At 50.3% G+C, this 25,443-nt stretch overlaps 1 protein-coding gene and 1 long non-coding RNA gene across 11 annotated transcripts; one reads left to right on the forward strand and one right to left on the reverse strand.

Annotated features, from left to right (window-relative positions):
- On the forward strand, positions 1-24,937 carry ADGRD2 (adhesion G protein-coupled receptor D2). Of its 9 annotated transcripts, none has more exons than XM_004946032.5 (26): positions 1-314; positions 1,626-1,697; positions 1,785-1,848; positions 2,087-2,317; positions 2,391-3,044; positions 3,664-3,762; positions 4,243-4,328; positions 4,678-4,959; positions 6,202-6,313; positions 6,484-6,618; positions 6,933-7,053; positions 7,653-7,758; positions 8,021-8,076; positions 8,515-8,641; positions 8,752-8,855; positions 9,477-9,579; positions 9,910-10,063; positions 10,876-11,009; positions 11,642-11,757; positions 12,932-13,052; positions 17,650-17,691; positions 17,893-17,946; positions 18,290-18,431; positions 18,988-19,046; positions 20,969-20,999; positions 24,301-24,937. In XM_004946032.5, the coding sequence occupies exons 2-26, from the start codon at positions 1,656-1,658 to the stop codon at positions 24,306-24,308; spliced, it is 3,183 nt and encodes a 1,060-aa protein (XP_004946089.1). In that variant the 5' UTR covers positions 1-314; positions 1,626-1,655; the 3' UTR covers positions 24,309-24,937. The 9 variants fall into 9 exon arrangements, with proteins under 9 accessions (XP_004946089.1, XP_040505078.1, XP_004946083.1 ...); XM_040649144.2 differs by having other exon boundaries at positions 4,681-4,959; XM_004946026.5 differs by lacking the exon at positions 24,301-24,937 and adding an exon at positions 22,035-22,270.
- LOC112529977 lies at positions 6,472-14,231 on the reverse strand. 2 transcript variants are annotated; one of them, XR_006931676.1, is made up of 5 exons: positions 14,192-14,231; positions 11,586-11,999; positions 9,773-9,990; positions 7,875-8,124; positions 6,472-6,585 (listed from the first exon to the last, which is right to left on the reverse strand). It is a non-coding gene; the product is annotated as an uncharacterized LOC112529977 (long non-coding RNA). The 2 variants fall into 2 exon arrangements; XR_006931677.1 differs by having other exon boundaries at positions 8,303-9,990.
- Positions 24,938-25,443: the final 506 nt, after the last annotated feature.

Genomic DNA, 25,443 nt, shown 5'->3' on the forward strand with positions numbered 1-25,443 from the left:
AATCAAAAGGGAAGCTCGGCCTTGCGAGGCGGCTGCAACGCTGCCCATGGCGCTGCCCGTGGCCCTCCAGCCCTCGCGTGCTCCGCGCTGGCCTGTCCCGGCCCTGGGGCTGCTGCGGGCCCGGCACTGAGGGGATGCCAGCGACGTGAAGCTGGGGGACGTCACTCCAGGGCTGCGCCGACGGTGCCGACGGAGCTCCTGCCTCTGTGAGCCCGTCCCGCTCCGCGCTGCGGTCATCCCTTTAGGGCCGATCTTCTTCACACGGACCTCCTGAGCACGCTCCTGTTCGACGCTCGCTGCTGTAAGGATCCCCGGTAATTCCCCACTGCCTCTTTTTTTTTTCTGCCACGGCCAGGGGCCAGCTTTCCTGCAGTAGCCTCATAGGGGACTTCCACGGAGCGGTGACTGCCTGGAAAGAGCCCCTTCCAGCATGCGGGATAGGGGCGCGGGGCGCGCCGTGGAGCCGGTTCCGTTGCGGCCGGGGGTCCGATCCGCCCGGGGCTCCGCATCGCCACCGCAGTTCGGGCACCGGTGCGCGTCACGGGTGAGGCCGGCAGCTGGGCGCTCTGCGGGGAGGACTGCGGGATGTGGGCAGCGGGGTGCGGGCAGCGGAGTACGGGCAGCGGGGTGCGGAGCGCGGTGTCCCCGCGGGGCAGAGCGGGGCCGCCCCCCGCAGCAGCAGGGCGGTGATGCCGAGCCCCGCGCCCCGCTGCCGCCCTGTCCTTCTCGACGGCTCTGGCGGAGCTGCCTCTCTCATCCACACCGCATCGCTACCAGCTCCCCCGTACCCCTCTTATTTCACTGCCTCTGCTCCAAACTTCCCCGGTTGCACCGTCGGGCGGGGAGCTGTGCTCTCTGCTCGTAAAGTCACTGCTGAACTTAGGAAGACCCATTTGAGAACGCTGTTAGAGTCAGGGCTTCAGAACACATCTCCTTAGTCCCTTAGCAGCAAAGTGCTTTTACTGCAGTTTTACTGTACACACAGTACAGCGAGAGTCCCATTGAGGACAAAGAGATTACTCGCAGCTCGCAGTGTCACTGCTGAGAGACAGCTGTAGGGCTTGTTTGCACTGAAGGTCGCACTGCCAGTTCCCATGTTTGTCTCTATACAAACCCTTATCTACGCCCCTGCTGGCTTTACGCGGCCTTGCACTCCAATTTCCGGAGCAGGATGCCCGGCACAGGCGGGTGTCACACTGCGGAGGATGGGGCTGCAGGTCGGCAGGAGCTATGCCAGAGCTGTGTTCCCTCGGATTTTAAAAGAGATGTGAAAAGCTACCCGTGAGTTGGCACTGCTTAACGATGTAATTATGATGGCTCTTTTATTTAGTTAATGCAGATAAAGAGGTTAACTTGCCCGTCTATTGATATCACACATCCATATATGTTTTGTCATTAATTACTCTGTATCCTGGAAACAGATGTTAGACTGATACCTTCCGTTCTTCAAGGAGAACTGAGAATTGTTTTGGTGGGACAACACCCAGGACAGGTGCCTCAGAGAGCCCTTTCCTTGGTTTTAATTCCAGACTTTCTGAGAATAACAGCCCTGCTCCCAGGATTGTCTTTTTGCAGAATGCTTCTGCCTCTACAGTGCACCTCCAGTAATATCTTGTTTGTTCTAGCAAGGGCTGGAAGCTTGCCAGTTGGTCAGCATGAGAGGCTTGAGACCTGATTCTTGGTTCTTCAGCTTTCTGGTGAGTTTTACAATAATTTTAATAACGTGAATATTTGAGACAATGTCATTGCTTTATGGGGGTGTTACAGAACACCCTTTCCAACAGGTTGGCAGTCTGTCCAGGAGCCTCTTTGCCTCTGCAGCCCTTGCTGAGAATCAGACTTCTAAGGGTGAGTGTTCTCATCAGAACTGCTCTGTTTTTACAACCAATATTCAGCACAGAGTAACAATCCATTAGAAGTGTTCCACTGCAGAAGTGAAGGTAAAAAAAATTACCTGATTCCCTATTTTGTGGCTGAAGTTACATTTGCACAGCCAACTGCGCTGCTTTCTGCCCATGGCTGTGTATCCTGCAGGCTGGCTGTTGCTTCCTGAAGCACACACTCTACTCTGTGTTTTTTCCTTCAGATTTTGCTCCTGTCATGATAGAGACCTTGAGACACATGTATGAATATGTGCCCACTGCTTTGGACTGGTGGCATGCAGATAGGTTCTGTGACCAGCGCTTTGCTCAGCTGCTTTTTGAGCCCCCAGACAGTGAGCAATCATCCTTCAGCAAACTGCTGCAGTCCCACCACATCAAAGGTTCTGTCTGGCTGAATGAAAGGGATGGGGTCCTGCACAAACCAAAATGGAGACGTGAGTATAAGTGGAAGATGAAGAAGAAACATAAGCAAAACTTGCTCATGCTAGCTGGGATTTCTCTTTCTAGGGAACCATATTGTGCCAGTCCTGGTGTTTGGAGACAAAACAGACACAAAATACGTGAAGGTGCTCTCTGATTTCCCAGTGCTGCCTGCTGTCACAGCCTGTGCCCACCTCCAGTGGGACACCAGGACTCAGGAGATTGCTACTGTCTTCTCCTATGCTGTGCCAGCTTTTATTAATGAATTCCAGCTCCGTGGCTTTGTTGATGAGGAAGGCTTTGTTAGATTTGCTCTCATTGTCCATGGGCACCATTCCCCATACCTGCCTGTGTTCCGTGCGGATGGACAGTGGCATCACTTCTGTGTGACCTGGCAGCAGGAAAATGGGACCTGGGCCATCTATGCTGATGGTAAAAGGAGGGCATCTGCCAGCGGTCTGTGTACTGTGGGGCTGGCTGCCCCCCAGGCCATCTACGGCCAGGGCACTTTCATAATTGGGCAGGATCAAGATTCCCTGGGGGGCACCTTCAAGGCAAAAGAGTCCTTCAGTGGGAACATCACAGACTTGCATATCTGGCAGAAAGTCCTGAGCATGGAGCAGATTGAGAATGTTCGGTCGTGCTGGATGGTAGAACAAGAGCTTGTGTTTGGGTGGAGCTTGAATGCTCTGGAGATTGAAAGCACTGTTGAGGAAGTGACTGCACAGTTTCTTTGCCCAGGTAAGTCCTCCCTCCCTCTGCATGAGGTCAGCAAGCAGACCAGACAAACAAATCCTATCCTCAGTGAGGGAATTTTGTGCATTTTGTGGAAAAGACCTTCTCCTTTGGGAAGGAAAGTGCAAGGAGATTCAGAGCTGGGATGAGCAATTTCCAAATTGTACTTAGAGCCACAACTGTCATGAAACCCTTGGTCATTGAAAACCTCTGCAGTCACCCTAGCAAAGATAGCTGCTCTGATGCCCTGAGCTAATTAAACTCATTCTCTCTTCTATGAGAAATGCTTACTTGGCAGTAATGGCATTTCCAGGGTTTGCACACCTGGAGCTTCCATGGTCTGCTGGGGGAGGGGTCTGTCTGTCAACCAGATTGGTTTGGCAGTCCTGATAACACGTGAACTCGGGGCCTGGCATTGCCACCTCCTCCAACTTTTTCTGGATGTTAGAAGCACTTTGAGTCCCGTCCCTGCTCTGCTCCAACAGAGCAGTGGGACTAGTTTCAGGGCACTTCACAGCTTTTGTCTTCAACAGAGCTCATGGCTTTCTTACAGGAAACAAGATCTGCTTGGGCATGACATGTCTTTGGGGAGTGGTGGGCCTTCTGTTTGTGTGTGTTTCTACAGGGCCTGTTGAAGAATGTCGAGTGTTTGAAGTTGGCAGCAGCGGATTCCGCCACACGTCTTGTTTGCAATCTTTGCCTTTTATCTGTTGTTACAGAAAGGGTACGACATCTATTATTTATTCATTCATTGGTTCCACAGCATTCATTCCTGGGGGTCCAAGCTAGGGTCATAGTCAGCAATGGGGAGGCCCAGTGTCTGCTCTGAAGAGACTGCATGGAAAACGTGCCCTAGCGGTGACTTTGCTTCATTTGTATGTGCTCTGGTGGATTATATTGTTACTCACTAGTGAAGTGATCCTTACAGAATTACGTGGCTTCTGCATGCCATGCTGCAGGGTGCTTTCTAATCCCAGCATCTCCAGACTTGGTGAGGGGCACGGGGAGGAGACAGAGGAGTTGTGCTGTTTCTCCAGATGGGATCTTGTACTAGAAATAAAATGCAGCTGTGAAGTCCCCTTGTCCAGGCTGTCCTACAAGCTCAGCCAGCATCTGAGGAGCATTCCCCAACTTTTGAGCAGAGCATATGTCAGCCACACTGCTAGACAGAACAGCTATGGTTATGCTTTTGTTTTCTTCTCAGATGCATATTGGCAACTGAAAAAAGCTCAGCTGGAATCCAGCCATTTTCTTGTCAGCCATGTGAACATGCTTGCAAAGAGGATGGTGGTGAGTCCTGTAGCAGCTGATGGCTTCAAGGCACTGTGGGCAGCAGCAGCTGTTGAGGTTGCTGGTTTCTGCTGGTATTTGACATCGCTTTCCTAAAAATTATGCCTGTGGCCTCTTCCAAGCTGCTGTTGAAGAGAATGACCAGCACAGCTGTAACTTGTGCTGTGATTAAGCAAACTGTGGCTTTGGGTTGGATGAGGGTGAGTGGAACAAAGAGTTCAGAATGTCAGGGCAGAGCTCCTTGCCCTGAGGTGTGCCAGCTGGTGGTGTGAGGGTTAGGGCACACTGCATAGCTGGTGATCAGGCAGAGATCACAGCTCTGTGCTGACCTAAGATATCCTTTCTCCAGCAGATTCCTGAGAACATCTTCACAAGTAACGTCCAAGATATGAACCTCTCTGTCGCTCTCAGTACTCTTGATGTCCTGGCAACTGTCCTGAGGAAAGAAGAGACACCTGTGGAGTCCTCTGACCTCCTCATGGTACTTCAGTTACTAAAGCAAGTTGCTGATGTGGAAGTCCAGGAGAGAGAGGAGCTGGAGATGCTGGAGCAGTTGGGCCAATATTATGTGGAAGTGACTGAGTTAATCCTGGAAGAGCAGAATATTGAAACGTGGTCATCCATCAGCCAGGTGACGTGCCAGCCGTGTGCCTCATCAGCTCATTTGCTCTGTGTGCAGGTCCTTGGCTTGCAGTATGACCATGGGCTGAAGACTTCTTTGCATGGTCACGCATCCTTTCTGGCCATACCATGGAGCTTGGGTAACTGCAGTGAGCATGGGCACATAGCCTTTGTGCCAGCTCAGAGAAGGGTTAGCTCCAAAGGTCAGCTCAGCTCTCTTCAAGCTTCTCCACTTTGACAGCCCAGATTTACAGGATTGCACACAGTCTGCAGACTCCTGGCGCTACGTAGATTCCTTGTTCCCACATCCTTCTGTCTCTGGCAGGGCACTTCCAGTTTGTTGTATTTTCTATGAGTGGGCTGCCAAGAAGTTGTCTGTCATCAGACCCCACACTGTTCAAATCACCATCAAACTTCATGAGAGGAATTTCCATGCCCCCTCTCCCCCCCCCTCCATTAGGATTTTCTTCACTGGCTTTTTACCTTCACACATGGGTCTTTTGTATGGCTCACTTGTTTCTGTATGGCCCACATTCTCCACCTGTCTCTGAGAAAACTGTGATAGAGCCTGGCCAGGCCAGCACTTTAGGAACTGAGCCAGCATGGGGAGGGAGCCAGGAACCTCCAGAGATGAAAGGATGCTCGATAGTTTAGAGCTTACCTCTTTGCTTAGAATTGCTAAGCTAAGTCATTGTGGTCTTTGTGGCCACAATTACTCACAGCTTCCTGATAGTGACATAAAACCAGCCCTGGCTCAGTTTAGCTGGTGTAGGAGATGTATGTGCAAAAGGAGAAAGGACCTGATTGTTGTTGCTGGGAGGTCTGTGGCTGTTGTGCACAAGGGTGGCACCTGTGTTGCAGTTGGACCAGTCACCTGCTCACCTCTAGCAGTGAAACCTTTTTAAGGTCATTTGATAGTTTTACCAAAATCCAGGAGTCAGGTCTAAAATGTAGTTTGTTTCTTTGCTTCCCAGAAGCTTGTTTATTTGTTTGCTTTCTGTTTTAGTGGCTATTTATGAACACTGGCAAGTTTCCTTTCTTGCAAGTCTTTTCACCACTGCTGAAGGAACTGGGAACATTTTTTCTTTGAAGAGGACATACATAGAAAAGCAAAGCAAAAGCACTAGGTCCCAACATCTCTTCTTCTGCCAAAGACTATGCACTTGTGAAAACTACTGCGGGGTGTCAGAAGTGTGAGTTGGTGAGCTGGCAGTGCAGGTGCTGACTTCTGTTATTCTCTGCATGTTTCCAGGCTGTCAGAGGGCCTATGGCTGTTGTTGAGCTCTGCAACAGAGTGGTGTCACTCCTGGCCCCACTGCTGACCTCAGGGAGGACAAAGATCACAATCCAGCATCAAAATGTTGGTGAGTGGCACTGGTAAGGTGCAGAGCACAGGGGAGCATCTCACAGGGACCTGGCTCAGGGTCTATCTGCTGCTGTAACTCTTGGCTGTGGTTATAATATTCTGACAGCTTTTTGCTGCCCAGTGGCTCTGGAGGAAGGCTTTCATTGCCTGATTTTGCCTCTGCTACAGGGATGGAGGTCAGGAAGCTGGAGCTGAGCAGTCAGCAGCTGAGCAGTGAGACTTACCTGATCCAGAGCCCTGAGGAGGACAGGCCTGACTTCATTGAAATTCCTGTTGAAGAGATGCAAAGATTGAAAGCCAAAGGTAGGCCATGAAGCCTGCAGTTTGCTGGTTCTTCCTGTGGCACTTCTCTAGCACATTCAGCAGGAAGGATCTTTACTCTGCTAACAGGCTGTCTGGAGGAGTGTGGGAAGGAGACGCCCTCCATGAAAGGGAGAGGGGCTGTGGGGGAGGTTATCTTCAGCTTCTCTACAGGCACAGCTTGGAGGTGGGGGAGCCCAAGGCACACAGCATCATACATCCAGACCTGGGGCAACAGTGCTGAGATGTGGGCTGCCCAGAGATGCAGGTCCTGCCCTGTATACCCACAGCCATCCTACAGTGCTCTCTCTGCCCAGGTCTCCGCAGGGTCACAGTGAAGAACATGTGGTTTGGCTACAGCTCCCTGCAGCGCTGCCTGCCCGGCCCAGGCAGCAGTGCTGCCTTCCAAGACGTGGCTGCCTCTGATGGAGGACAGAAGTGAGTGAAGCAGAAACCCTCTTGCACCACAGAGGTTGGGGAGAATCCATTTTGAAGCGTGTTGAGTTTCTCAGTGCCTCTCCTTTGGGGTGACATCCACCCCTGCACCATCCCATCCCAGTAACCTTTGTCCCTGGATTTCTGGGGAGGTAAATAGAAAGGGGCCCAGCAGCCAGGGCTCCGGGGAGGCAGAGATGCCACTGTGCATCCTGGACCGAGTTATGCCGTGGAACCATGTGCCATGTGCACCACAATGTTCCCTGCGTGTCTTTGAGAAACAGTTTCCCTGCTGGGTGAGTTAGGGACTACGGGGCTGCTGCACTGACTGGTTCAGATCCTGCAGGGGCAGGAAGCGAGATACAGAGCCCCGCAGAAGAACGGCTGCAGCCGGCGGAGCCCCGCTGCCTCCCGAAGCTGCTGACCGCCAGGGGGAGATGGCCGCCCGCGCATCTGCCGCTCGGCCCGCCGCTGCTCGCGGCCCCCGCGCGGCTGTGCCGGCGGGTCAGATGCACTGCGTGCCCTGTCTTGTATAAAGCACGATCCTATTTTCTGAGCGCGCCCGGTGGTGCTGTCTGTGAGCAGCGTGCTTTCCCTCACAGGTACCTTAGCACTGCCGTGCGCACTGCTGTCATTTCATCCACCGTGCTCAGCGATTACCAGGAGATAAGCACTTCTGTGCGCTACCGCCTGCAGCACCACACCCAGGTACCCTCCCCACCTCAACTAGGAGCACAGCACAGCCAGACCCCCAGGCAATGCCAAGACTTTGCCCAAGGCCTCCAGAAATCTTGGGTTTCGTGTGTCCCAAACCCAGCTCTTACCTTGCCCTCTGTTTACCCCGAGAGGGGTGATGTCCCACACTGACAGCCCTTGCTCTGCTACACTGCAGCCCAGTAAGTGGCTGCCACCAGTCTGCATCATGTGCGTGTGTGGCTGTGCAACCTCTTCTTTTCCATCTCTCCTGCAGGACCTGCCTGATAAGCTGGTGGGGCCCATCTGTGCCTTCTGGAACTTCAGCCTCAGGTGCCTTGCTCTTGTTCAGGTCACCATATTCATAAGCTTTTATTTCCACTGCAAAAACAAACATAACAGCATAAATGTAAAGGTTAAAGTAAGGATGTGTAATTCTGACATCTGTTATCTGCTGGAATAGAGTTCTCTCCTTTAGAAAAGTCACTCAAAAGCAAGTGACTTTTAATGAGGTACGTACAACTAAAATGGTAAGCCTTGATTATGATTGTTAACCTACCAGAAAGGCTTGTAGGTACAGAAGCATTCAGGACAGTTTTCCTGTGCAAGCCTACTGAATAAGGCAAACTGCTGAGACACAGGCCAAACCACAGGAAGAGCCATCTGTTACCCTCTTCTTCCTCATTTCAACTCCACATGAAATTCCCTCAGTGCCTTGGCTTTCTGTTAAAGTGGGTGGTCATTTCAGTACTTTTTCTTTTGCCACGTTAGCCCAGATGCTGGCGGGATGTGGTCAACAGCTGGCTGCTCCGTGGTGACATCTCTCCCAGACTCCACTGTCTGTTTCTGCAACCACACTACAAACTTTGCTGTGCTGCTGCAAGTGTATGAGATAGAGGTAAGTGAGCAGCCTTTCTCCGCTGGTCTGGGGGGTAGGTGCAAGAATTGCAAGCAGCATGTTGTTAATTTGTGGGGGTTTTGCCATTTGTTGTTCCATGACTGGGGCAGAGGACCACCAAGGATGAGCTCACACTACAAACCCTGACTTTTATTGGATGTGGAGTTTCCTTCTGTGCCCTGGTTGTTACCTTCATTTTATTCTTGGTAGTTGGGTAAGAAGAGTTGGCACTTGTGGCCTCTATATGTTTTTTTGTTTGATATTTTGCTTCAATACGAGTATAGAAAGTGCAGCTTGTCAGTGTCAGGTTCTGTAGATGGGCAGGGGAAAGCTGGGGAGCTGCAGTCAGTTGCTGGCAGCAGCGGGTAGGGAAGGGAGGGGCTGGCATTGCCTAGGGAGGGGATGCAGTACCATGGTTTCCATGGGGATATTTATGTGAACTGTACACACACCTCAGTGCCCAAGGAAAGGCATTTATCAGACAAACAATGTTTCCCATAAAAAGCTGCTCTGGTAGAGCTAAATTTAAAAAAAATAAACAGAGCAATGACCATTTCTCACTCAGCAAGCACAGAGATCAGCCCCATGTGAGTATAGCAGCAAGTCCTCCACCTACTCCCTGTCCATCCCTCAGAGCACTGGCCAAGGGCTGAGCTGTACCCAAGTGCTTGCACACCGTGGCAGTCACTTGCCTCTTTGGACTATCATCTTTGCAGTGAATAGTAGAGAGATTGCACAATACCCAGACAGGTCTGCACAACCCAGCAAGCACCCTTCAGAACACATACACCCCTTCATTTGCCTGCAGCTGAGGGCTTCATGTCTCCTTCCTCAGCGTCCCCAAGAGTGAACGAACAACAGTGCACAAGAACCTGATCTTTGCATTAGCTGCAGCAGAAGCTCTGCTCATGTTCAGTGAATTGGCCAAGACCAACCAGGTAAGCTCACTAAAACAAACCCTGTTTACCTTGCAGGACCAGTCTTGCTGAGGTGTTATTGGCAGAGCTAACAGAAGTTTAATTCCTTCTATTAACAGTTCATTAACTACCTGTAATTTGCATATAGGAAAGAATTGTGACTCCGCGTTTGCAACGTGCAATCTGTCAGGAAAGTTCACCTCTTGTTTCTTACCAGAAAAGCCTTCAGGAAATATAAGCAATTGTAGAACAGCAATGTATGAGTTGCTGTTTTCTTCCTGGATGCACATTCTCAGAATTTTCCAGAGGACTTTTCTTCATGAAGGAAGATGTGATTTCTGTTCTCTCCAGGTGCTGTGTTTCCTGGTCACTGCCTTCCTTCATCTCTCATTCATGGCAGCCTTCTCATGGATGCTGGTTGAGGGGCTTCTCCTGTGGAGCAAGGTGGTAGCAGTCAACATGAGTGAAGACAGGAGAATGAAGTTCTACTATGCGACAGGCTGGGGTATCTCCAGATTCCTCTGCACTGCAGACTCAGGAAAAAATGCATCAATTATTTTCTATAGCAAAAGTTTCAATAGGAGAAATTCCCCCAGAAGTGGTGCAGTCAGACCAATGCTTGGCTTGGTTCAGTATGAGAGCCTGCTCTCACTGCTCTGCAGGGGCTTTCTTACCCTTATGTAAGAAATTGCCAGTCTCAAAAATGTAAGCTGAAGAGCATTTGTTAATTTTTTAAAACCAAGGGTTCAATACAAAGAACCAGAGGAGGAAGCTCATGGTAAATTTTTGTTCTTAGAGAGAATCACTACTGTATTTGTAATTAAAACATAGATTTGTTCTTGATTATGCAGTCTTTATTCTGAGTGTGTCCTTTGGGTACATAAAATTCATTAAATAAGCAGAGATCTATATTAAAGAGAAGCCTTTTTAGGTCACTGCTCCTTGCAAAATACATACCTAGTTGGGTACCGAAAAAGTACTTACAGTATTCTGCATTGTTTTTATGTTTTTGATTGTCCATTAAAAAAAAAAAAAACAGCAGTCTGAGGAGTAAATTGCTTTGGTCAGGGCTCTGAATTTGTAATGCTTTATATCTAAAAAAATGTTGACAGCATATAAATCTGGTCTTGTAGAGCTGGGACAGATTTCAGCTGCAGTAAATTCACATTATACATGGGGTTTAGATGGCTAAGCTGGCTCATGCTGGAGCATGTCTGGTCATGGGGGTTTTGAAGCAATTATCCAGAGCTCAGCTGATCTGCTTGGGTCATACTTGCTTTTTCTGGGTTCTGGTTTATTTTATTTTAATTTGTGCAGGCCTTCCAGCCATTACCGTGGGTTTGACCCTTGCAACTTCCTTCAATAACTATGTGGCAGACAACTACTGCTGGCTGAATGTTCAGACCAATGTCATCTGGGCCTTTGTTGGGCCTGTTCTCTTCATCCTGGGAGTAAGTGCCAAAGCCTTCCTGGAAGGCACGATTCCTGCATGACTGGTTTTAGGAAAGCACTGCAGAGTCAGCAGTTCCAGCACTTCTGCAGCTAAGATGCTTGCTCATTGGGCTTTCCTTGTGGCTTTTAAAGGGAGAATTTTTGATAAACTTCACACATAGTTCCACAATAGAAATAAGTCTTTTTAACAAAAACAGATTTTTAATATTAAAAAAATAGGTACTAAAATTGTTGACTAGTTCTTGTTTTGTCTGTTAGACTAGGAATGGTGATAAATGTGTAGGTTAAGTGTGACTTCACCTTAAATAAAGGCCTGTTCATCATATGGGAACATCTACATCCCTGCAATATCAGCATCGCAACAGAACAACACAGCAGCAGAAAAAGGTGCAGTGCTGAAGGAGCCTAGAGTAGCCACTTAACAAGACATTCTGTGGGAGAGGTTTTGAGAGAAGTTTTTACAGATCTGATACTTGTGCAGATAGCTCTATAAAGTATTTCATTTTTCTCAGGAGCGATACATGTCTCTTCACATTCTGAAAATTAGTCACTGACTTCCCAGAAAAGAGACTCACCACATTGGAGTTCAGATCACTGAAGCTTAATGGGTCTGCTGGCTCTTTTCTGACAGGTGAACACCTTTGTGCTTTTCCGGGTGGTGATGGTGACCGTGTCCAGTGCTCGCAGGAGAGCAAAGATGCTGACACTCAACAGCAGCCTGGAGAACCAGATTGGGATACAAATATGGTGAGCAGATCACAGTGCTGGCTGATCAGTGTAGAAAACAACGGAAATGCTGTTAAACTGAGGGTCCTCATCTCAGGGGATGCGATGACAGGCTGTGAGTTGGAGCAGTCTGGACAGAAAGGATTTTCTCCTCTGCTGTGGCTAAGCATCACTTAAAGACAGTTCGTCTGCTGGACTCTTTACCATTGAGGACATTAAACCTCTGTGCTGCTAAGCAGCTTGCTGTCAGGCATGCAGACATCCTGTAAAACAGTAAATACAGGGAAGTGAGGGAGCAGCCTCGAGTGTTTCCAGGAACCAGAGAACATGAAGTGCCTGATTTCCTGTAATTTCATGGAGATCTGAGCCAGAAAGGGAGTCCTTTCCACAGAACATTGTGGTTCAAAATCGTTACTTCCATAGTACTTGTGCATGCTTACCAAAGGATGTACCCAGTGCAGGGGCTTTGGTCTTTTTACCATAATAAAAAGCATTTTCTAAATGCTTGAGACTTGGTGGACTGAAAGGAACCCTGGCAGCGATTACATGGGGAAGGAGAGGCAGTGTGGACTTCTGTAATCAGTTAATGTAGGGAGACCTCTAAAAACTGCTGCTTGAGTCACTACTTTATCATCCTCTATGAATTTTTATTGTTGTTAGCTGGCGCCAGATACCCCTGCTAGACACACATTGTTCCCCTCTATCATAAATAAGTTCTCCCAAAATTACAGAGGCACAAAGATAGGGCAGTGCAGGAGGGCAGGGTGACATCCATGTGCTAGTAAAACAACTACAGATGCCCTCCTTGTAGCAGCAACTCCAGGGGAATTGCTGTTTTCTCATGGCTAATGACGTAAAAGAGTTCCCTCTTATTAACTCTCAATGATAAAAAAAAGAGCAAGGCTGGCACATTGCAGGCTGGGAAATGAAATATTTTGGTTTTTCTCCTCTAATTTTGTTTGCAAAGGAATGTTTCATAGCTACCATCTTGGGTGCTGCTTGCTCAGCACCTTGTCAGAGACACTTGTTGGGGGTGCAGAGCTGTCTCCTGGGTGACAACAAGGAGAACTCTCTTCTAAACCGCAAAATATGGGGCAAAGTGCTCTAAAACCCACAGTGCTCTGCAGCCTAGCATGGTACCAGTGCAATGCCTCTTTTAAACGTGCCCAAGTAACTCTACTTTTCATTCTGACAGGGCCACAGCCAAACCCATCTTGGTGCTGCTGCCTGTGCTGGGACTGACGTGGGTGTGTGGAATCCTTGTCCACCTCAGCATTATCTGGGCCTACATCTTCATCATGCTCAACTCCCTCCAGGTGAGTCCTGGGCCACCTTCATCCTCACCTGACAGCCAAGCAGGTACCTGCTGTTTCTCATGCTGCAGTGTAATCCATCTGCCCTACTATCTGGGAAACTTTGTCAGTTCTCAAGTCCAGCCCAACTTTCCCAAATTGTTGTGCTATTTTGTCTGAGGAAACTTAAGCTCCTGATCCCAAGATATGAAATATAGCACTGTGCAACTCATTCATCTGATGTCTCCTCTCCACCAGCCTCTGAAGTGTCTTACTGGTGCTACAGCTTTCTAGTCAAATCTTGGTTTTTTTATGTTAATTTTCCTAAAATATAAACATGGTTTAAAATTACACTTCCAAACTAGCATGCAAGTAGGGAATTTCATTTTTTCTTCCAACTTTACTTGTTTCTTCAAAAGACTGAAACTTTATCCAGCGTGTAAGTGATTAAGAACGCAAAGTAAACTGTATTGCTACAGCAGCAAGGAGTGCTCTGTTCTACACTGAGGTGGAACTATTCCCATGACCTCAGGATAGCTGAGCCTCAAGGACACAGGGTGACAAAAATATCCTAAGGGCTTGCTGAATTGCCACCTGCAATTCAAAGCATCAGCAGCCTGGCAGGCAGAACTTTCCAAACCTTGAAAGAAAGCAGCTGTAGATGGAGCTAGAGAAGCACTAAACACCACTGCTTCCGATATTTGCAGGAGAGACATTTATCCCAAAGCAGAAGGGGGGCATTTTCACAGACAGGTAGTTCCTGGCAGCAGAGAGCCAGGCAGAGGAGAATCTGTGTGGCCTCAGCCCAGCCCCAGATATAAAGACTGAACCCGTCCAAGTAACACCACAGTTAACCCACACAGTCAGTTCTGGGGCTTTGTACTAGATAGATCTGTTGTGATAGACAGATCTGTTTTTCAGAATTCCTTGCCTGGTTCTTGAAGGCAAGTTTTACTCTAGGGGATTCAATTCAATAGAATAATTGCTTACTATATTCCAAGTCATTGGGATTTAGATTCCAAAAGTCTGCCATCTGCCTCTTCATTTTGGAATGCAATGGAAAGCACAGCAATGACAGCAGAGTAGCAAGGTCCTAGGCTGCAGCAAGTGAGGATTTGCTCACATGCAACAGATGTAGGCACAGAAATGAAGACACTGCTCACCTTCAGAAGGCCTCTGGTATGCAGAAATCTCCAGCAAGATACTCTTTGCCTCCCCCTGCCAATCCTTAAATGAGGTCTGGGTAGGGGCGGATCCTGGCTCCATCCCATCTGGTTGCATTGCACACACCTGAGATGCCCTGGGTTGGCCCTGCCTTCCCACCAGGTGCTCAATCACTGCTTCAAGCCATGACTTAGCATTTCCACTACACATGCAATAGAAATTTGACCCTGTAGAAGCTCTTATGTATGGAGCAGAAAAATTCCAATGCTTCCCTCTGGCATACTTGGCAGGCTTTAATGTAACAATAGCCCAGATCTCAAGGGTGAAAGGCAGGTGTTATTGCCACGTTCACATGATGGGTGGTTGCTCCAAGGCATGTTCTGCCTGTGGCTGGCAGTGCTCCTGTAGCTGGGTGCTACTCACGCACATCTGTCAGCCTGTGCATGGGGAAGTCCTAAGGCCGAAGGGCTGCCTCTCCACATCTCTGCTATTAGGGATACCAGAAGGGTGCATGAGGCCTGTCCTAGATGTGATTAAACAACCTCAGTTTACCTTGCCTCCTCACAGAGGTGGCTATAACATGGGTGCTAGACATATGGGTTTTTTGGAAGGGCAAAGAACAAATTTCTGAAATGAATAAATGTGTCCCCTGGGTGATATATCTGCAGAGTCTCCCTCTAACAAGCCATAACAACATCCACCTTGGGTGAGATAGGAGAAGAGATGGTAGCTGGATAAGGATTTGTTTTCTTCCTTTGCTTTCTAAGTTACTGCTTCTTTTGTTTTTCTTCTTTCTCCTAACACTCAGTATGAGTTTGGTTTTGTGGGCAAACTGTCAAGGGTTTGCCCATGAATATGCAGTGCTTGTTTGCCTTCTATTCCTTCTTTGCTAAGTTCAGGTCAATTTGAAAATTACCCTAGAAAAGAAATTTTGATGCTGGTGGGCAACCATGGAGTTGAGAAAAAGCAGGCATAAAAACATCATATTTCAGCTCCTTTTCTGGCTGGCCTATTGAGGACAGCTTCTATAGATCACCTTGGGATTTCCTCTAAGGCTGGTGTGCTTCTTTATGTGCTGGAAAGTTTTGCTGCCATAGTTGTTTGTTTGTTTGACTGCTTTCTATTTAGCTGAGGAAAATGAAGACTGTTTTCAAGGTTACTCTGTGCATTGACACCACACCTGACAACTCCTCCAGCCAGGCAGCACAAGAACTCAGCCCAGTGAGAAGCAGCATTGTGAGGTGCTGCACCTCAGGAGGCTGCAGTGTTGTGGCCAAAATCCAACCGAGATGAACCAGCAGTCCCTGTCCTGCCCAGCTAACGAGGCAAAAAAACTGTAAATAGGTCAATGCAGCGCTGCAACCCCTCTGCTACCACCAAGAGAGTGGGGCTGTGGCCAGCCCAGGGCTCCTGTTTTGCCTAATTCTGATGATACTGTGAGCTTCACAACTCTGCCACCACAGGAGGAACCAGCTGGATCAGCCTTGCAAGGCATTGGGCTGTGAAATCCCAGCAAGTCAGCTGCAGGAAAAAGCTGTTTCTATGTACTTCACTGAGAGCTTACCTTTGCTTCGTGTCCCTGGGCACCTGCTGAGCACCGGCAGCAGAGCCAGCTGCCCAGAACTGAACCAGGCTGACAGAGTGGAGAAGGGTCCCCTGGTGGCCATGATCTGTCCTGGTAGAGATGGGACAACTGGGGATGTTCTGGTTGCTCCTGGGGTGCCACCACAGCAATATGCCCTCCCTCCAGCTCTGGCCCTGTCCCCGCAGCCTTGGCCCCGGCAGCACACGGTCAGAGTGAGGCGCTGCCCTTCCCGCCGCTGCGGCCTGTCTGTGGCAAGGCCTCGGGCCGGGCGCCTTTATTTCTGAAGCTATTTCACGTATCTCCCACTCATCCAGCAGTTCCTGGGACAGATCTGGAGGACTGGGCAGCACTGTGCTGAGCAGTTATACCCTAATGATGACTGCTTGCTGGCAGAGGTCTGTTTGACCCCTCCCTGAGTGGAGCTGGAGCTGCTCGTGATGGCGGCCGCTGAGGAAGATGGCGGCTCTGCTTTGCTCGGGGAGGAGGCAGTGTGGGCAGCAGCAGGGCAGGAGCAGAGCAGGAGGGGGCAGGAGCAGCTCCTCTGGTGAAGCCCTGTGCCATAGCTCTGCTTCCGCCCGCCGCTGCAGCTGGGCCTCCTCTTCTTCCTTGTTTTCCTCCCTGCTGACCTCAGCGCTCCCTCCCCCACTCCACTTTCCTACAGAATGATTATTTCAAGGAAGACCTGCCTTGGCAGCCCGGCCAGAAATCTGCTCTGGAGGAGTGACCAGCGTTGCTGTCTGAAGGACAGGTCGTGGCACGGCGCCAGGGTATTGCTACCATTACGCCTGCCAAGAGCTCACAGATGAAGAGCGAGGCTCATTGAAGACAAGATGGATTACTTTTCTTGCTGCAGCTGATTTATCTAGCTGCGATAACAAACACCCTACAGATATAACATAAATCTGGTGGACCAGATAGGGCTGCCTTAAGGCCGAAATCGTTGGTCTGGAGCTGTAATTAGCCCCTTGCTGTGGCCTCCAGGTGGTGCTCGCTCTGGGCTGTGCCCAGAGCCCTTCCCACAGTACAGCCCGTGTGAGACATGAGCGGTGGAATAGAACAGAGGTTTGGGTCATGGCACAGCATTTGGTTGCTTGCTGGTCCCCAGTACTTTCATACAGGAGCACCAGTTTGGTGGGAAGGAGAGAGGGGCCAAGGCTGTGCATCCATGGAGCCATGGGGTCCAGTCTGGGAAGGCTTTGTCCAGGCTGGAAAAAGCCTCTGAATCAATACCCCCTAAACATGCATCACAGGCTCCTGCTGGCATGCTGTGGTCTGTCACTACATGGGACAGAGGAACTGTCCACAGCATCACGCTGCATTTTGTGGGAGGATGGCCCAGGTCCCCCTCCATGGACTCAGCGGGATGGGAGTGCTCCTTCCTCGACTTCAATTCCCCTTGCAACAAATTCCTGGTGGTTTCTGTTTCTGAGATCTGAAGGAGGTGTTTCTGGAGGGATTCTGCATGCATGAGTGAAAAGGAGTGTGGGAGAGTGTTGGGTGAGGGGAGCAGTGGTGCCAAGCTGGAGATGCCGGCTCCCCTTCCATGACTCCAGAGAGGCACAGAGCAGCTTCTGCTGAGTGGCTGAACTGCTGCTGCTGCAAGGTGAGATAAAGGGAGAAGAGGAAGAGGGAATGGAACAGAAACATCTCTTTTGGACTCTCTGTGAAGAGGGACTCTCTGTTCTCGGGCTTGACTATAGGAATGCTCTTCTCGCCCAGCTTTCCGCTGGTTGTGCCATGCCCGATGTCTGTGCATCTTCCCCTTAGCCTCATCCTCAACCATTCTAATACTCATTGAACTCATTTCATCCCATGGAAAGTAACAGCAAAGCAGCTGTACATCTCTAACTTCCTGTGCTCTCTCCTTTTCAGGGCCTTTATATATTCCTGGTCTATGCAATCTATAACAGTGAGGTAAGAGATACCCCTGGTTGCGGCTCTGTCACTCTTCAGAGTAGCAGTGAAGAGTAGCTGGGATTGTAGTAGATGCCACAGAGGGCATAGCCCAGACTGTGCTTCTGGGATAGCTATTGCTTTTTGTCCGTGACTTGCTGGAGGATGTCTTGCTCTGCTAGAGTTGCTGTGGCCCTCTGTAATGTCCTTGCTCTTCTTCAGGTGCGGAATGCCATCCAGAGGATGAAGGACAAGAAAAAAGCACTGTCATTCACAGTAAGTCACAAGGAAGCCTTGCTGACCCTGTTTGTTCATCCTTCACCAATCAGAGGAGGGCCCTAGCTATGTACGTTTGGAAAGAAGTCTTATTTTTCTTCCTTCTTGTCCTGTGTAGGAAGAACAGCAGAGGCTGGCTTCTTCCTTTGCAGTCTTGTTGGACAATGCAGACCCAAGATCATCTACCCAGATTAGGCAACAGCCTTCTGTACCAGGGTGGGATGGGAGCCCAAGTCCTAGGGGTAGCAGTGTAGATCAAACCAATCTTTAAAGTTGGATCTGGATCCAGTAAATATACATGCTGCAGTTTTCACTGACCTGAATTTCTTCCCTGTCACTGCAGAACTGCTCTCATCCCATCAACTACTTATCAAGTCCAAGAAACACCACCTCCTGGGAGACTGGGAAACCAAGTCCTGCAGCAGAGAGTGCCTCTTCAAACCATGCGCAGAAAGACCCTCCAGTGAAGAACATCACCAACAGAGGTAAAGAGAGTTGTCACTGCTGTTGGCCCAGACTCTACCATGAGACCACAGTAAAATATTTATCCCAAGGCTTGAATATCAGTATGCATTCACTTGGCAGGGTGCTGAACCCATTTGCACACTGGGCCTGCGTGAGCACAAAGGGTGAGCACAGCATGGGATGAAGTATTCCTGGGGAAAGTAAGGGACTGTGAGCACGTGGGTCTCAGTGGGATCAGGGCTGCCCCTGCAGGCTGGCTGAGCATGAGCAAGGGGTTCTCATAACTGTTATGCAGCATTGCCCTCTTTTCAGGCAAGAGTCCATGTTTGTTTCTTAAAATGAATTTCCTAGAGAAGAGTAGGTGAAGGTGGTGATGGGAAATAGGTTTTTGAGCTTTGGGAAAAAAGGTGTTGCATACTCCATCCAGTTTGTGGGTGCAAGAATTTACTTGCAATTATGGTTGGTCCCTTTGGTTCAGTGGAAGATGTTTAGGGAATGCAAAGCACAAAGTTTTTTGGTAAAGCATGAATATTTCTATTCCAATCTCCAAACTCACTGTGCTGCTTCATCCCCTAGGCAACTTTGGAGGCAAAATTCCCATGGGGATTTCATCAATCATGTCACCAGAGAGACCGGTAGGTAATGTCTTCTGATATTTGTCCATCTTCAGCCACACAGAGAGCACAGTGGGGAGGAAACCTCCAGAGCGGACGTTTTCAAGGAGAGCGCTCCCCTCTGAGCTGTGGGCAACCAGCCCTGCTGCGGCTTTGTTCCCAGCTGCACTCAGGGCTTGCAGCCCCTCTCCAGGAGGGGAGCGTGATGGGAGGGTGGTCTATGGCAGGGGATAGAAATGAACAGGAGCTAGTGAATCTGAGTATGTATAGCAGTGGGCAGAGGTTGGTACAGATCAAGGCAAGAGACTTCTTCCAGGGACTTCAGATTTATCACAGGCAGCAGGGGTTTGCAGCCAGGTTGCATCCAACCAAAGAGGGCAGCCCTGTGTTCTGCAGCCATTTCACTCCCCTGGCAGAAGCCTGATGCAGAGCCCAGTAAGGTATGGCCTAAAGTGGAGAACAATTTAAATTTGACTACTCTGATACCACTTCCATCTCCCACTATTGAAATGATCATCAGTTCTTGTGCACTTGACTTACAAGTGCTGTAATTTCCTCAGAATAAAATCCAACACTACTTTCATATAAGTCTCTCACTGAAGGATCTCTCTCTCCCTCTCTAATATTTATCCTTTGAAAACCTGTGTCACATAGACAGCTCTTATTTATCCAATAGATAATACTTCTATAGCTGGCATATCATTTTGAAGCCACTCAATAAAATCCATATTTTCATCTCCCGTGATTTATACTGCAGTTAATGCCATTCCTCCTTCATGCTAAACACCGACCAGGATTCACAGGTGATGCTTTTCTCAGCCAGCCAGGTGCTTGCTGTGTAAACTGGGAGCAGAGCTAAGCTCTCTGGCACAAAATACGAGACATGGGCTAAAGAGATTAGCCCAGAGGCCTGAGTTTTCTAATGCAGGGAGTATTAAGTGGCAGATTTCCTAAATGCCAAGGCCATGGCATTTCCTAGCAAGCAAAGACAGAAACTGCTTTCCTCTGTATGAGGGTCACCTAGGACTTCACTATGTCATTGCTGCTTAAACATTTCATTTTCAGTGTATTTGTTTCCTTGATAACAAAGGTGCGTTCAGCAGTGTGCAGCAGGCCGGGCTAGTGCCTGCGCCTGGGGGGGCAAGGATGGGCACAGCACTGCTCCCCATGCCAACCTGTGCCCCCGTGGAGCTGTGAGCCCCACGCTGCTGAGCGGCTCTGTACAGCATCAAGCTCTGGGCAGTGGGGTTGCCAGGGCACAGGGCCCTGCGTGGTGCCACCCCCAGCTGATGGGCGCTGCTTGCTGCGTTATATAAGTCAGTGCTGTTTTCCTGCTCCCCGCTGAAGTGAGTCATGTAACTCACTGGAGGAGCTGTGAATTAAGAATGTCACTGGCAGCTGCACAATAGTTTGGATGAAGAGAAGATGCTACTTAAAAACGTTTGAAAACACTTAAAATGACAAAACACCAAGCAAGTGAAGATACAAACACAGACAAGATGTTCTTTGTGTTTCAGCTTTTTTAAATGTTGTTTGATGGTATTTATTGCTGTTGGGCTGGGAACAGGAATTTCACACCTTGGAGCATTAACCATCACTTGGGCGCATGGAACAAATTTATGTGTGGTCTTCTCCACACACAAGGAAATTCTCTCTGCTCTGCTCCTGGTTTTTGCAGCGCTTCTAGCAAGTGCCCAGGCTGCAGGTCACACCAGGGCTGGGGCTGAGCAGTGGAGCTGCCAAGAGGTGCAGTGAGTTGCAGAGCGCCCTGCAGAGTGCCCATCTCTATGGGGCTGGGTGCAGGCGCTGCAGGAGCTTGCTGCGGGAGAGGGCAGCTTGATGCTGTGAGGAGTCCTGCTGGCCTTGGTGGGGGAGGTGGGGGTTCCAGCCATGCAGCAGACCGACCTGTGCCTTCTGCTAACAGATGTTCTCCCCTCTTTCAGGCTGTAGAGCTGACAGCATTCAAATCCTCAGGTAACATTTCCTTCTTTGTCTTCAATTTATTTTATGCCAATACTGCTTTCTCTGATTGCATTGTGGAGCACAGACCGGAGGGTGGAGAACAGGTTATGCTTGCTCAGACTTAAGGAAGTGTTTTATTTCCATCATGCCTCGGTGGCTGCAGTCCTGGCAAGGCTGCTGAGGTATGCCCTGGACAGGGCTGCAGCAGATATGAGGAGCAGGATGTGCCTGGAGGCCCTGCTGCACTGCATCTCCTTGCATTACCAGTTGCTCAGCTTGGCAATGAGCCCCTGTAGAGCTCGACCATGGGTGCTCATCTCCCAGCACCCATGTGGCTTTTCCCAGCATCTCTGCAGCCTTCCCGCTGCCTCCACCTGTCTGCAATTCACTGCACACCAGCAGTGAAGCTGCAGCTTGCAGACTGGAAGGCAGCAGCCATGCAACAGCAGCAGGCAGGGCCCGGCACCCCAGGCTGCTTGGCCAGATCCAGGCTGCTTCCAGGGGTGGCAGCAGCTCTTTAATGCCACAGACTATTGTAAAGCAACAGCTGCTGCAGGAATCATGGGTGGGTGTTAGGAGCAACTTGCTCCTGGAGAAAGGAAGCCAGGAAAGATGGGGTGTTCAGACACGGATGGATTTATGAGCTTAAAAGCAGCCATTTAGCTTCTTCTGTTTTGGGTTGTAGAAAGGCCAATGTCACCATGAAGGTGGGCATAACTGAAAACAGAAATCCCTCCTAAGCCCCAGCCCTCTGCTGGGCTGCAGTGCTGGGGGGGCCGGCAGCAGCTAGGCTCCCCTCCCGGCTTTGGGCAGGTCCCCAGCTCCTCAGCACACGGGTGCAGTGTATTTTGTTTTGTTTTATTTTTTATCCGTCACTGATGACTTCTGCAAGCACTCTCAATGCAGTCTCTGGATGGGGTCACTCAAGCAGACAGCGCAGAGAAGAAGCAGCAGGGATGGATTGATATTATTTTTTCTGCATTGTTACATTTTCTTTTGTCAAGGGATGCAGTGCATTAGCAGGTTCTGATTTTGCTCCATATTAAGTGTCTAAGCAGGGAAAGCTTAGACTGTTTTCGAGAAGATGCCACCCAGAAGCCTTACAGCTTTCCTCCCCACAGTGGACACATGAACGAGGCAGACAGCGGTGTTTGGGAGTAAACGTGCTGCAGTCCCAGGCTCAGCACTGTGCACACTGAGCACGTGCACTGGTGCATCTCGGCCTCACCTGCTCCTGCCTATTTTAATGAGCCACATGTGTAATTAAACTCCAGCTGTGTAAAGAGGTGGGCTGTTTAGCTTGTTTGTGCTTTCTCAGGTAAGCCCCCAGCATATGTTTAAAAAAACGCACAGCCCTGAGTGCACTGAAGGAAGAATGGAGCCCTTGCAGTGCCTGTGCCTTTGTGGTTGGGAGAACTGGCGGGGCCCACGCAGAAGCTGGCCGGTCCCCAGGCCAGGTTTGGTGCCTCCCCTCTCCTTGGGCCAGCAACCACACAACTGTGGTGGAAGCAGCAGCTGGAGCAGGCCCACGTGCACACAGCTCCCTGCGAGCCTGGAGAGCAGCTCTGCTCACACCTGGGGCCACGGCTTGGGCTGTGCTTCAGCCTGAGGGTGATGGAGAAGATCTCCTTGAACCAGAAGAGCCCTCCTCTCACACTTGTGTGCATGCAAGGCAGCGAGCACGGCGCTATGCTGCTCTGCGATGAGGCACAGGACTCAAAGATAAGTGCTTCCAGCCATTAAGCATACAAAGTACAAGGCAGCAGTGCCCAGCTGCAGTAATGCTGGGATGACCCCAGGGCAGGGCAGCTTTGCACATGGTCGTCTCAGCTTGTTTGGCCGCACAAAATGCTGTGTAGCTCTTGGGGAAAACAGCTGCCAGGGGAAGCAAGCCGTAGTCCTCTGTTTGATGGTGGTTGAGAGACAAATAACCTCAATGCTCTCTTCTGTTTGTTTTCTCCCCAAACAGTTTAATGCAAAGAGATGTATTTTGCCCCAAATGTGTTTATTTGAAAACTTCCAGCCAGCTCTAATGCAGATTGCCACGGTGCCAGCAGCAGGCCTGCAGGAGGCTATGCAAAGATGCAGGAGGATCCCGCCTGCCCCTGCCCGAACCAGGAGATCACGTGGGCAGGAGTGCAGTTGGAAGCTGGGGGCTGGCAGCACCTGCTCATAGCTGCCCAGCAAAGTGGTGCTGGGCCTGGGATGGAATCCATCTGCCTCACCCTATGGCTGTAACTGAGTGCAACCATGCTCTTGCTCTCCATGCAAGGCGAACCAGTGGGGTTCATGGTGCAGGACAGACGGGCTCATAGCAACACTTCAGTGTGTGTGTGAGGGTGAAGGCAGATTGAGCCCAGGTAAAGACTGGGCCAGGTTCAGAAGCACACAGCACGCGGTTCAGCAGTGTGGCTGAGGCACAGGCAGGCGGGGGCTGAGCGCTGCCCCCACAGCCCTCCCCCTCTCCCACCCCCAATATTCGGTCTCCCCCTCCAAGGACTCAATTCACTCAGAGGGGCCGCGTGCTTTTCGCAGTAATGAGCTCCAGCCCAGCTGTACAAAGATGTGCGTTGCACGGAGCACTCTGCCCAGATTCATTACACCCATTATGTAAGAAGGGGATGGCCGGGGGGGGTTCACATGTTTGCACAAACAATGAGTGCCGTCTTCCTTGTCTTGGTGAACAAGAGCTCCAAGAGGCCTCCACATCCTCCATCTCTTCAAGTGATGGCTTCTTTGTTTCCCCACGATAATTTCATTATTCGGTTTGAATACATTTATATGTTGCTAAGCCACACATAGCAACATGGATCTTGTCTCCACGGCCCAGCCTTTCTGTGATCAATATTGAGTATTTCTGCAACTCCCGCAATAATGCCTTCAGTAGGATTTCATTTAAAATAACGGGGAAATGGTTGATCTCAGGGATCTGCAGCCAGCCGGGCACTGGGCATGCTGTGGGTGCCGGGGAAACGCCGACCCACCGAGCTGCCCCATCCCTCCCTGCCCTGGGTGCTACTGTCTGGGGTAGGGGGGGCCCTGTGCCTCAATGGGGAAGCGCAGCCCATGCAGAATCAGTGCTCTCTTCCACGGTACCAGTGGTATTTTCATTTCATCTTGCTGAAACCTTTCTTCAGTGCATTCAGAGCTGATGGTGCCCTGCGCAGTGTGTATGGTGTGCTCATTGCTGAGCAGCTGTAGGAGCAGTCTCCCTGCTCCCTGCCTGTGCCCCAGGACCCCAGCAGGGCAGCAGGGAGCCGCCCCGGCCCCTCTCCCAGCCGGTGCGGCTCAGCCCATCTCTCTTTTGCTTCAGGTTTCTGAGAGGAGGTTTCTGGGTGCCATGACACTGTGGTGGTTCTTCAAGCAGCCAGGAGGATGGTGGGCAGAGGAGCTGCTTCCCACAGACGGCTAACTGTGCTTCTTCCCAGCATCATGTGCAGACAAAGCCACGGCAGGACAGGGGCTGCAGGGGGTTCTCACAGGGCCACTGGGCACTGTGCGCTGCTGAAGGCACTCCACGCATCCCCAGCTCCACATCGCTGCCAGCGTTGGTTGTGCCACTACCAGGGCTGGTTTCACTTGGAGGACGTGGTGTGGGACACGCTGTGCCCAGGGCTGTGCCCACACAGAGGAGGGCATCACTCTGCAGGGCAGGACTGGGGCTGGGCTGCATGGAAGCACAGGCACGAGGGAAGACAGTGTCTTGCTTCAGTGCTTTTCTAAACCAGCTGACTTTAATAGCTTCTTTGGCTGTGTTTTGGACAAAAAATCTCCTTTCTCCTCCTGGTTTCCCATCTGGCTGGTTACTTCCCCTTCCAGCTGGCGTTACGTTCTCCCTCCCTCTGTTCTGTGCCTTGGACTGCTTCTCCTGTTACTTTATAGTGTTTAGAGCACATTAAAAGTGTTGTTTTTTTGCTGGTTACGATGACAGTAAATGCTGATTTTTAAAGGCAGCTTCTCTCCCTGTAATTTGTCCCTGGGAACGGTTCCACAGCCACACGTGATAGCTTCACAGGTTGGAAGTGGTGTAGGGCTGCAATGTGAGGGATCGTGGCTCTGTGATCCGCTGGGCTGGCTGCCCCATCACACTGTGTTCCTTGGTCTCAGCACAGCTTGTGCCGGATGGCATTTAATTGCTGGTGGAAACCGCAGCCCCCAAAACAGCTCTGTACTGGCCAGAAACCACAATCTGGGTGCAGAAACACCACTTCTGGTGTCAGCATCTCCAGCTGTTGGGGGCTGGGGAGCCCATGCTTGGGGCACTGCCAGGCGGCACTGCATTCACACCCGTTGCTCGATGCCCTGCTGAGGTTTTGCTCCCTCCCTCAGCACATGGCATTGCCCATTGCCTCCTAAATGCTATAATTCTCAAGCTTACTTGCAAAACACACTCAGAGTCGCTATGGCAATTCACAGCAGCACTTGGAATCAGGTCCTGAGTCACTGATGCCCTCCT

The sequence above is a fragment of the Gallus gallus genome, chromosome 17 (genome assembly GCF_016699485.2).
Source record: "Gallus gallus isolate bGalGal1 chromosome 17, bGalGal1.mat.broiler.GRCg7b, whole genome shotgun sequence".
Classification (NCBI taxonomy): Eukaryota; Metazoa; Chordata; class Aves; order Galliformes; family Phasianidae; genus Gallus; species Gallus gallus.